The sequence below is a fragment of the Carica papaya genome, chromosome 3 (assembly GCF_054855325.1).
Source record: "Carica papaya isolate Zhongbai chromosome 3, ASM5485532v1, whole genome shotgun sequence".
Lineage (NCBI taxonomy): Eukaryota > Viridiplantae > Streptophyta > Magnoliopsida > Brassicales > Caricaceae > Carica > Carica papaya.
Window position 1 is genome coordinate 6,866,583 of NC_142311.1, and position 11,733 is coordinate 6,878,315.

At 36.8% G+C, this 11,733-nt stretch overlaps 2 protein-coding genes across 8 annotated transcripts; both read left to right on the plus strand.

Annotated features, from left to right (window-relative positions):
* The first annotated feature begins 366 nt into the window (after positions 1-366).
* LOC110813951 (PB1 domain-containing protein tyrosine kinase) lies at positions 367-7,438 on the plus strand. Of its 6 annotated transcripts, none has more exons than XM_088215357.1 (11): positions 399-1,029; positions 1,257-3,837; positions 3,929-4,264; positions 4,321-4,425; positions 4,648-4,800; positions 5,005-5,168; positions 5,242-5,392; positions 5,624-5,746; positions 5,855-5,942; positions 6,310-6,511; positions 7,151-7,438. In XM_088215357.1, exons 2-10 carry the CDS (start codon positions 1,675-1,677, stop codon positions 6,495-6,497), a joined length of 3,471 nt encoding a protein of 1,156 aa, XP_088071483.1. In that variant the 5' UTR covers positions 399-1,029; positions 1,257-1,674; the 3' UTR covers positions 6,498-6,511; positions 7,151-7,438. The 6 variants fall into 6 exon arrangements, 4 of the variants coding, with proteins under 4 accessions (XP_088071483.1, XP_088071485.1, XP_088071484.1 ...); XM_088215359.1 differs by having other exon boundaries at positions 402-1,029; positions 4,339-4,425; XM_088215358.1 differs by having other exon boundaries at positions 404-1,029; positions 5,245-5,392.
* A 155-nt stretch (positions 7,439-7,593) lies between these two features.
* On the plus strand, positions 7,594-10,778 carry LOC110813958 (cold-responsive protein kinase 1). 2 transcript variants are annotated; one of them, XM_022041249.2, is made up of 7 exons: positions 7,594-8,265; positions 8,560-8,748; positions 8,834-8,964; positions 9,058-9,271; positions 9,516-9,747; positions 9,846-9,996; positions 10,110-10,778. In XM_022041249.2, the coding sequence occupies exons 1-7, from the start codon at positions 8,244-8,246 to the stop codon at positions 10,437-10,439; spliced, it is 1,269 nt and encodes a 422-aa protein (XP_021896941.2). In that variant the 5' UTR covers positions 7,594-8,243; the 3' UTR covers positions 10,440-10,778. The 2 variants fall into 2 exon arrangements, with proteins under 2 accessions (XP_021896941.2, XP_021896940.2); XM_022041248.2 differs by having other exon boundaries at positions 7,594-8,748.
* Positions 10,779-11,733: the final 955 nt, after the last annotated feature.

The window sequence follows — 11,733 nt, forward strand, 5'->3', positions numbered from 1 at the left end:
ATCTTGTTGATTACCAACTGGTAAGAGAAACTGGTGGGATAGAAGCTGAATGATCTTACGAGGGAAGCCAATACTCTTGAGCACTTGTATTAGAGAATCCCATCCAATCCGATTATAGGACTAAGATTATATAACAGTGGCAACGTAGGTGAAGTGGGGGGGGGCGATTAGTGGCGGTGTAACAGGGTATAGTATGCTCCCCCCTGAAATATTCTATAGGTCTCTTTAGATGCAGTTACCCTTTGAATTTGCTCAGTATAGATGGCACTGTATAAAATCCTTTCTATGTCAAATAATTGCTTTTAATGAGAAATTTTATTAACTTACTTAAAATTTTAACTTAATTTAATTAAAAAGTCAAATTTATATTTAACATGGAAAAGTACATTTACAAAAAAATTTAAATTTAAAATTTTATCAACTTCAATATAACTTAAAAATACGTTGTTGAGATTATAATTACAAAAATCGTACGAGGTCAACTGAATTTCCACGTCTAAATTTTGAAGTAAGTTCCAGCTAAAGTCTGGATCTCTAACAACCATACTATGCATTTCCGGAAATCGGGTGTGATACTACTGTTGTATGCTGAAGTAAAAGATCTGAGTGGAAGCGTCGGGAGGGGAGTGAGTTGGAGTTGATAAATGAAATTGGTTTTATTCGTCGTCTAAAATGCTCCGTGTTTGGTTTGGAAGAAAAATTTGTTATTTTGATGGAAAGAGAGAGAGAGAAATTCAGAAGCTGTTAGGTCCAGGTTATTTTAAGCAATGTCTACGCATCCCTTTGAGTTCCGACCTTCATGCAAACGCTCTCTCTCTCTCTCTCTCTCTCTCTCTCCCTCCCTCCTTCCCTCAACGCAAACCCACACCTCACAAACAAAAACCCATTATCCAAATTCCAATTTTCTCTTCTGGGGTCTCCCCAATTTCTTTCTTTTACTAATTTCAATTCCAAATGCAGCCACCTTGAGTGCTCTAATGTTTTTTTTTGTTCCTTTGTTGTTTTTTTTAACAGGCGAACACAACACAGGTACCTTTCTCTTCATTTGTGTAATTTTTATCTTCTTAATGCAATTATTTTTTCAAATACCATAATCTTCAATTTGGTTAATTTTGTTTACATGTGTATCTATTTCTGTTATCTTTTCATACGCCATCATTTAGTTCATTGGGACAGGTTAAATTATTTGCTTCTACTTATGACAATGGATTGTTGTGCAAGCTATCTGTGATCGGTGTGATTTTTTTCTTTTTCAGTTTCAAAATAATGGCGGTGCTAGATAATGCGGAGCATTGTTGATGTGTATATGCTGGATGAATTAGGGATATATGTCCTCAAGCCTAATTCTTGAAAACCCTTTTTCATGTTTATCCCATTGGCTGGAAAAAAGAGAATTTTTTGATGTTGGTTGGCCAGCGCAATCTTATAGCATTCTTAAAATTTTATACTTCTTGGTATCAAAAAAGTTGGTAGTGTGAACACAACCATTTGATGCTATAGCTAGATAGCTAGTCACTACGAGAATTTTTGGGCTGTCTATCGACAGGACTGCAAGTCTTATTTTGCTAAAATTCATGAGCATGCTTGCAAGTTGTACCTGTGATGGGAAGAAAAGAAGTAGGCTTGAGAATTCTCAATTAGAGGTGTATATAGAATATTTCTTCTTTTTCAACCATGACAATTGAGGTTCCTGGGGCTTTAGGTCAGCAGTTCCAGACAGAAACAAGCAATGCTGGCTCAGGCAGCAGCACTGTTACTGATAGAAATGTAAATAATATTTGTGACCAGACAGGAGAGGAATTTTCAAATGAATTCTTAAGGGATCGTACTGCTGTAAGAAGTGGTATGAATCTCCAACAGCCTTGGAGAGTGGGTCTTAACTTCAACCAGAACCATCGGTTGGTCTATGAAGATCATAACACCATTCTTGGGCTAAGGAGAGCGGACACTGAAGATGTTTCAGATTTTGTTCTTGCGGGAGGACCAGTAGCCAAAGTTGAAAACCAGGCCAATTGTGATAGTTCATTAAAAAATCACATGGTGCGTGATACAAATGATCAAAGACCAATTAAATTTTTTAATAGAACTTATCATGATTGGGTTACTCCGGCGCCAAATGGTGCACCCTTTTATGTGATGGAGTCGCCTCATAAGTACCACCCTTATGGCCCAGGAGCTTCAGAAGATCTTAACCCTGGAAAGATGAAATTTCTCTGCAGCTTTGCAGGAAGAATACTACCAAGGCCAGTTGATGGGAAGCTCAGATATGTGGGTGGAGAGACAAGAATTATATCCATTAGGAAGAATGTTATATGGGAGGAACTTATGAGGAAGACTTCTGCTATTTGTAATTATCCTCACACAATCAGGTACCAACTACCAGGAGAGGATCTTGATGCACTCATATCCGTTTGCTCTGATGAGGACCTTCTCCACATGATAGAGGAATATGAAGAGCTGGAAAGATCCAGGGGCTCGCAGAGGCTGCGGATTTTTCTAGTTTCTTCAAGTGAATCTGAGAAATCAAATTCTTTTGAAGGGAGGAACGCAGACCAAAGCAATGCTGGTTGTCAGTATGTTTTCGCTGTTAATGGCATGCTGGATGTAAGTCCTCGGAAGAGCTCCAGTGGGCAGAGCGTGGCAAGCCAATCAACTCAGCTGGGAAATGCTTCAGATTATAGTCCAACTTTTCATCGGGATTCTCCTACATCTGTTCATACACTAGAGAGGAAGGAGTATAGTCCAACTTCCGCAAATTTAGTTAGCATGTTTCAGAATCCTGCTGCTAAGTTCATACCGGCACTCACTATACCAGAGAACTTATCTATTCAATCTCCTTCTTCATCTCCAGTTTCAGTTCAGCATAGGGAGGCCCAGAATCTCCATGTTAAGGTTTATGCAGAACAATCACGTGCTAACAATAAGGAACTCATCGATCATTTTGTCGTTGACAAACAACCATATGACAATTCATATTTTCTCAATGTGACTTGTAATTATGATAATCCTCCTCATGGACCTGTGCCGTTGATGAATTATCAGTATCATAACCAATATAAGTTAGAAAACAATCAGACTAACAAATCTCCTGAAATGCATTTTCACAATCGTAACCCCAGTGGGGACTTTGTGCCTTATCTCCAACATGATCAAATTGATATGCTCTCTGAGAAACCAATGCTCAAGGAAAGGGCACTTTCTGACTCACAGTTGCAAGAGCATGATGAGAAGTCAACTTACTGCCTGGAAGCTGTCCCACATTCATGGAATGATGTAAGAGAAAAATCACCTTCATTGGCAATATCATTTTCATCACAACACCGCCCAGTGAAACGGCAAGAGGTAATTGACGAGATATATGAAATGGCACAGCATGAGAATCAGCCCAGGACAGACTCTTATAAGGAAAAGGTTGAACTTAATCAAGAGATTTTGAAGTGGATGGACAAGAATAATGCTGGATCAGATAAGGATAGTAGACAATTTAGAGAATATACTGAGGTTATCTCATATGAAACAGCGACAGAGAGCAACATTTTTCCAGTTTCAAGCTACAAACCCCAACTTTGTGAGTCCTCTAGAGAGTCACAAGACTCTGCAAGCTCAGTCTTCACTTTACCTGTCAATGCTTGGGAATATTCTACTGAGTCTACAAGGGAGCACCGCCGTGGTTTCCAGCTAGAATTAAACAAACCTGTCAGGAGCCAAAGTGCTCCCAGCAATCAGCAATGTGTTGCAACTGAAGCCACAAGTCAACCAGCTTCCCAGAGATTCACTGGAACGTCAACAATTCTGTCTTGGGAACCAACTGAAGAACAACCCATAATTCCAACATGTGTAAGTGTATTATTGTTTTCGTAATTTTACAGTAATATAAGTACAAAATTGCACAAATGTGACCGCTCCCATTCTCTGAAACTTTATTCAGAAATTGAGCACAAGCACTGCCTCAATTGGTGATGCTTCTGGAACCACAGTGAGTTACCCTCAGAAAAAGTCTGAAAATATAGGCATCAGGGGAAATTGCTTCCAAGAATCAACATCTGGTAGTGTTGGTGTCTCTGTTCAGTCACAGCCATTAGATAATTGCCACAATGGCAAGCTGCTTGAATCAGTTGTTATTGAAGATGTAACTGATAGTGTACCTCCTGATACCCCCTCAACTGTAAGAGTTACCCCAAATGTACGAGATGAGGGGAGTAATTATTTCCCATCTACAAGTGAAGCAGAACTAGAGGGCATTGGTCATAAATTTGATAGTGAGGTAATATTTTCCTATGAATTTGGATTTTCTTTCTAGATCTTAATGCATCCCTGTAGTTATGTACTTCTACCCAGGATTCCAGAGGTGACGGCAGAGATGTAGATGAATCCATCAGTGAGGCATCAATGGTTGAAATGGAAGCAGGCATCTATGGCTTACAGGTTGAAACTTCTATCTTGCTCTTATATTAGCTTCCACCTGCTTCTGAACTTATTTCTGAATTATTGACGATAGCAAATATGTCATATTGCTCTAATAATCTGAAGTGATTTTTGCCAATATTCTGTCATGCTTTCCTAATTAGAAATTTCCACTATTGTTAATTTTATTGAAGAAAGAAGTATTTAATGTTATTGATTGAATGGTTCAAATTTTGCATGCAGGTCATAAAGAATGGTGACATAGAAGAATTACAAGAGCTTGGATCTGGTACATTTGGGACTGTTTACTACGGAAAGTGGAGAGGAACTGATGTTGCTATTAAAAGAATTAAAAAAAGTTGTTTTTCAGGCAGATCATCTGAGCAAGAACGCCTTGTAGGTCCATACAATCACCAGCTTTTTGAGATAATTATTCTTTTTTTTTTTTTCCGAGTCTTCTGATTACAGTTTGCATCTTTATTCAATTTCTTATAATATCATAAGTTTAAAATTTTGTGAAAGCTCAGACAAAGGATTCAAATGTTTAGTCATGAAACGATAACTTTTGTTGCTTGAGTGGAACCTTTCCTGACCATGCAGACAAAAGATTTCTGGAGAGAGGCACAGATCCTTTCAACCCTTCACCACCCAAATGTGGTAGCATTTTATGGTGTGGTCCCTGATGGACCAGGAGGGACTATGGCAACAGTAGCTGAATATATGGTAAATGGTTCATTGAGGCATGTCCTGCAGAGGAAAGACAGGTAACTTTGCTCCCAACTCTCCTTCTTGTGTCTGTAACATGGTACGTAAATTACTGAATGCCTAAAACTCCAGCAGATCAGTTGATCGTCGTAAAAAGCTTATGATCACTCTGGATGCAGCTTTTGGAATGGAATATCTACATCTGAAAAATATTGTCCACTTTGATTTGAAGTGTGATAACTTGCTTGTCAATTTGAGGGATCCCCAACGACCCATATGCAAGGTAATTAGTTCCAAAAATTGAAATCTCTTCGACCATAGCCCAATATTTATAATGATGGCGTAACAAACAGGCTGGCTTTCATAAATATGTAGAAATGCTTTCCAACAGAATAATGAAGATATGTCAAAAATTTTCTACATATGTGTAAATTATATATTTTTCATCAAATGGCTCTATAGACTATTTGCAAGTCTGGTTACATTTATCTGTGTTTGGTTAACTTCTTTGCAGGTTGGAGATTTTGGGTTGTCAAGAATTAAAAGGAACACACTTGTGTCTGGTGGTGTACGAGGAACCCTTCCATGGATGGCACCAGAATTATTGAATGGCAGCAGTAACAGGGTCTCTGAGAAGGTAAAGAATTAGGGATAGAGACCATTTTCTATCTCATAGAATTAGAGAATAATGAAAGAGAAATATAAAGAGTATAACAACATCATCATTTGACAATCTTCTTTATAGGTGGATGTCTTTTCATTTGGTGTAGCAATGTGGGAGATCCTGACTGGGGAAGAGCCATATGCTAACATGCACTGTGGTGCCATCATTGGTAAGCTTTTCAGAATTGTTGCTGAAATCACCCATATTTTTCTTTTCAATTTCATTTAAGAAATGCTGAACCAATCTTCATTCTGTTGCATATCAGAATGTAACTTCAGGCTACTTCAATAGATAATTTTTGCTTTATTGCAAAAGAAGAAATTTTCATGCTAGTTAAAGATTTTATGCAAGTGCGTCTTTCACTTTTGCAAACAGGAACTTCAATAATAGTACACAGAATATATTCCTTTTACTTCTTGTTTTCTCAACAGAATTGAGTCTACTATATCTCTCTCTTGTGAATGTGCTGCTCATACTTTGTTAATGCGTCTGATAAATTTGACCGGGAATCATGCTTTCTTGAATTTGGAATGAAGGGGGGATTGTAAATAACACACTCAGGCCTCCTGTACCTGAACGTTGTGATAGTGAGTGGAGAAAGTTGATGGAAGAGTGCTGGTCTTTTGAACCTACTGCAAGGCCATCATTCACAGAGATAGTTAACAGACTGCGGTCTATGTCGGCAGCACTACAACCAAAGCGACGCAATTATGCTATAAGATGAAATCAAGGTTCCATGTAAGTCTTACAAACACATGTAAATTTATTAGCTGAGCATTCTTGCTTAAAATAAACTTCTTTTCCTTCCTGTCTTGAGAATCCTGAATTCGTTTTCAAAAACTTACCCTGGGTAATCAAATCACTCAAGTTTTTTGTTGCTGAGATATTTACCTTCTCAAACAAGGATTGGTCCCTCTTATGTGGGAGTCCATTTAGGATTCTCCTAAATCTCGGAAAGTAGTAGAGATACAGGAGTCCTGTGAAATGTATCTTCTGTTCCCTAGTGTCATTTGTTATGGTTCAGCAGCAAGAAGACCGAACACTTCTCTAAATCTTTGTCATGCTTCACTTATGCATGGAGTTTTATTACTAGCAATTATTTCTGCAAGTATGGATACTAACTGCATGAAAAGAAGAACCATCATAGATGGTTAAACACTGAACATCTATGGACTGTAGGTGTAGAAGGCTAAATAGGTAGAACAAAGTACCAGGTGAATGTAAAACAAGAAATGCCTCAAGATGTCATCTTAAGGAAATTAAAGCACAAAAGCAGTGTCCATAATGAAGTTACATATGTTCTAGCACACTTCTTTTCTTTGTTCATATTTTGCTTTTTGAGGTGATCGTTTCTTGTGGACATTCATGAATCTGTAGAACTACCTTCTTGACTCTGTCGATGATCATCTTCATCATCAAGAAGAAGAGAGGAAATGAACAAGAAGATTATTATTCCAGGTCCTTCACCTGTTTATTGGAGATACTGAAGCAAAGAGCAAAAACTGCTGCCGGGTATACTGTATTGACTGCATGAATTTCATATTCTGGGATCTGAACCTCCTTATTAGAGAAATTTTTCGTGTACTGTATATTGATTGTATATATTGTGCATATAGCCAAAAAGTTCAGTTGGGATTGCATTTTGCATCTCCGTTCTTGTGTAAATTGAGTGTCTCATTCATTCTCAAATTTGCATGACATCAATAGCCGAGTAAACAAAAGGAAGATCAAGTGATTCCTAAAATTCTTCACCAAAACAAAGTGATCCCTAAAAGTTGAAGCCAAAGAGAGTTATTTGATCAATGTTTGCTTCAGTGGTTTTCATGGGAAAGTTAATAAGAACTGATATATAACAAATAAACATACACATCATATTATGAAACAGAATTCAGTTGCTATAGTAGAAAGTAGATAATCATATTGATCTTTTGTTCCAAAACCCATGGCCAAATTTTAAGGGTAATTTATTTGCTACTTCAAAGAAAATAAAAAGAAAAACAAGGAGAAGAGTAAATAATTAATATGACATTGTTAAAATGATTAACGAGTGGGAAACTAAGTGGATATAATTGTAATCATCAATAATAGGATATTCCTAGTTGAAAGTTGAAACTCTCAGCAAGACAAGCATGGGTCGGCAAAACGACAGTTAGCCAAGCAGGAAACGGCATTTGATCGAGTAGCCGAACAAAAAAGGACAAAAAAAGACATTATTTTTATTATTATCACAAAGAAGCGAAAAACAGAGGCAAATCTTGGTGTTTACAGATGAGAAAAAATTTGGATGTTTGTGTTTGTCAGAATCTGGTTCACAGATCATCAGTATTGCAATGTCCGCTGTTCAATTTTGTTTGATCATTTCTATGTTCTCTTCTGTAAGCTCACTAACAGCAAACAGGGAAATAAACTAAAGAAAAAGGTTAAGGTTTGCTGGTCAACAAGGAAGATTGTATCAGAACCCTAATGAGCAATGACTGGCCGGGCACTACAAGGTCTCTTAACTTCCACATATCTTTATTATCATTATCAATGAATCGTTTCTTCTCTGGTAGAATGATTCAAGAACTCTGTCTCCACTTTTTTATGCACCTAATTAGCTAAATATATTGGTTTGACGACTACTTTTTTCTGTTGGGGGGTGTTTCAAAAATGGCTTTTAAGGGAAATGAAATCAACTCTATGAGCTAGAATGAAGATTAAGATTTCCGTAGCTGTCAGAAGTATATATATATAGTATATATGTCATCTGTGATTGAAGCTTATGTGCATGGATTCCATGAATGCAGTGCTCTCTCCACCACCTTCTACTGCACTTGGGCTAAAAAGTCCATCTCAGGCGCATACTCCCTTTTTATATTTTTTCCTAGGGGCTGCAGTCATGCTTGCAATCCTGGTGATTCTAATTGTAGTCTTTTGGAAAATTATCAAGCCGACCCAAATGATGAAGATGCTAGAATTACCTAGAAAAGGGGCAGGTAACAGAGCTCATATGTCATAAACAATATTGAAGATACAATCATCAATGCCTAACTTCTTTCCTTTCTTTTCATCTTCTTGCAGCATCCAAAGACTTCTTTAGTGGCAACCTTCGAACAATTAGCTCTTTTGACTTTCAGACATTGAAGAAAGCTACCAAGAATTTTCATCCCAATAATCTCCTTGGAAGAGGTGGATTTGGGTCTGTATATCGGGTATAATTTCACAATTACCTGTCTTAATGAAGCTAATTTATTTTCTTGGGTGTTATGCCTTGTTTGAGTCTGAAATTTATGTGTACTTGACAGGGCAAGCTGAAAGATGGGAGGTTGGTTGCTATAAAAAGATTATCTCTTGACAAATCTCAACAAGGGGAATCAGAGTTTCTTGCAGAGGTTAGGATGATCACTAGCATACAGCACAAGAACCTTGTTCGCCTTCTTGGGTGTTGTTCGGATGGGCCTCAACGACTACTCGTGTATGAATACATGAAGAACAGGAGCTTGGACCTCATAATTTATGGTAAATATAATTTTTTGTTCTGGAACTTTCACATAGACAACATGCATCAGTAGGGCAGTATGTTCTTCTGCTTGGAACATCGGAGAGATTATTGTATAAAGTGGTTCATGTTTAATTGGTATAAAGATGCAGCTAAATGAATTCAATGAATCCATGACCTACTAAAAAGTTTAAATATTAGCTTCTTTAAAGTTTTGGCTTGATCTTAATACCAATTGTCTTGCTCTAATGTCCATTGGTTTAGGCAAAAGTGACCAGTTTCTGAATTGGAGTACAAGATTTCAGATCATCGTAGGCATAGCTCGGGGCTTACAATATCTACATGAAGATTCGCATCAAAGGATTGTTCATAGAGATATCAAAGCCAGCAACATTCTTCTTGATGAGAAGTTCAACCCAAGAATTGGAGATTTCGGACTGGCCAGGTTCTTCCCGGAAGACCAGGCTTACCTCAGCACAACATTTGCTGGAACTCTGTAAGTCCTACACCTCTCCAGAACATCAAAGAATTAGATCATTCTTGAAATAGACCTTGAAGCTCATCGTTTTTATTCTCTGTTAATTTTCTCTGCAGTGGTTATACAGCACCAGAATACGCTATCAGGGGAGAGCTATCGGAAAAGGCAGACATCTATAGTTTTGGTGTTCTAGTGCTTGAAATTATTAGCTGCAGGAAGAACACAGACCTCACTTTGCCATCAGAAATGCAATATCTTCCTGAATACGTAAGCATTTACCTACACTTCCGGAATCTATTATCAAACGAGTGTATCTAGTAGTAGGTATAAACAAGAACAGGATCCCAACATTAATAATCAAATTTTGGTCTTTCTTTCAGGCATGGAAGCTATATGAGCGATCACAAGTAATCGATCTAATTGATCCAAGAATTCGGCAAGATAGGTTTGTAGAGAAAGACGTGTTGAAAATAATCGATGTGGCATTTGTATGCCTTCAGCCTTACGGAGAATTAAGACCTCCAATGTCAGAAGTTGTTGCCATGTTGACATGCAAGGCTGAAGTGGCTACGAAACCTATGAAACCGGCCTTCATTGAACGACGTTACAGGAAGGAAGCAGAGAATCCATCTTCTTGGGATTCCATATCTGCCGCTTTAACTTCTCCTCTGCAAAGTGATTCACCTGGTATGCCTCCACAACCAAATTGAAGCCATTTGGTATCTTTTAAATGACACATACACTCACATATGTGCGTTATTCAAACAGTGAGATAATTCAGGTCTCTACTGTTCTGTTTGTTTACTTGGTGATACAAATCTGGGGTAGAAAAGTTGTAGGGATTCATAAATAGAGGCTTACTTACCAGTTGCACTTGGGAATCTTTATGGTGATTTTATAGGCTTATCTCAATTTTCATGATTCTTGTTCGATTTTTTATATCTTGATTATTTGATATATAAAAGTTAATTGTAATTCACATCTTTCATGTATAATTAAATAAACTTCATTAATATATTCAATTTTAGAACGATAAAATTTGTATCTTATATTTATCAATAAAAGAGTCGCAGAAATACTTATTTCAGTTGGATATAAAACGTATTTAGAGTATTATTTTGGTCGTAATTTACTTTCTTGTGCTTGATTTCTACTCAAATTCTCTTTATCCAAATTCTTGCACTTCACTTTTTGCTCTTAAATTGATCAATGATAGAAATAACTTTATAATTAAATGTTGAAATGCATTGACCAATAGACTTAAGACATTTACAATAATAAAAAGATTTAGTAAATTGAAAACAGTCTGAAGTATGAGATTAACTTCTTACTAAGACAATGGTGGGGTGCTTATACTGTATATACTTTAAATAAATGTATATCTCCCCTCCATTTATGAAGATGGCTGGCTGAGAAGGTTGCCAATAAATTAAGTAGAAAATTCCAAATTAATAGTTGTAATTTTATTTTTTCAAAAAAAAAAAAAGCATTTAAGTCTGATCTGACAGTGAATTCGATTCAATTTTCCATATCAGGAAATATATCCAATGGACACAGACGTAGAGTTTAACATATCAGAATTCTTACTTCTTTTCTTAATGTCTTTCTCAGCTCTGCTTAGTTTCAGACTTCTTGGACTACGTACTTTCTACCCACATAAAATAAAATATGAAATGAAGAAAAAAGAAAAAGGAAAGTAAAGAAAAGAAAAGAAAAGAGTGCATTAATTGATTCAGAAACTGTTTAGTTGCTTTCAGTGATGGAATTTAATTTTCAAACCCAACTGTCCAAATCTATTCAAACACTTAGAGGCTGCATATATTCTTACATATACGTACGTAAATATGTTTATCAATGCATATATGTGTAATACTCTGACATCCAAAGATCTTTTCTCTTACCAGCAAGCTGATGCCGCTTTCAATCTCTTAAGTTCTGTATTGAATCAATTTTATTATATATAATAATGTGCTGATGCAAGTATATATAGGTCTACAATCAAAA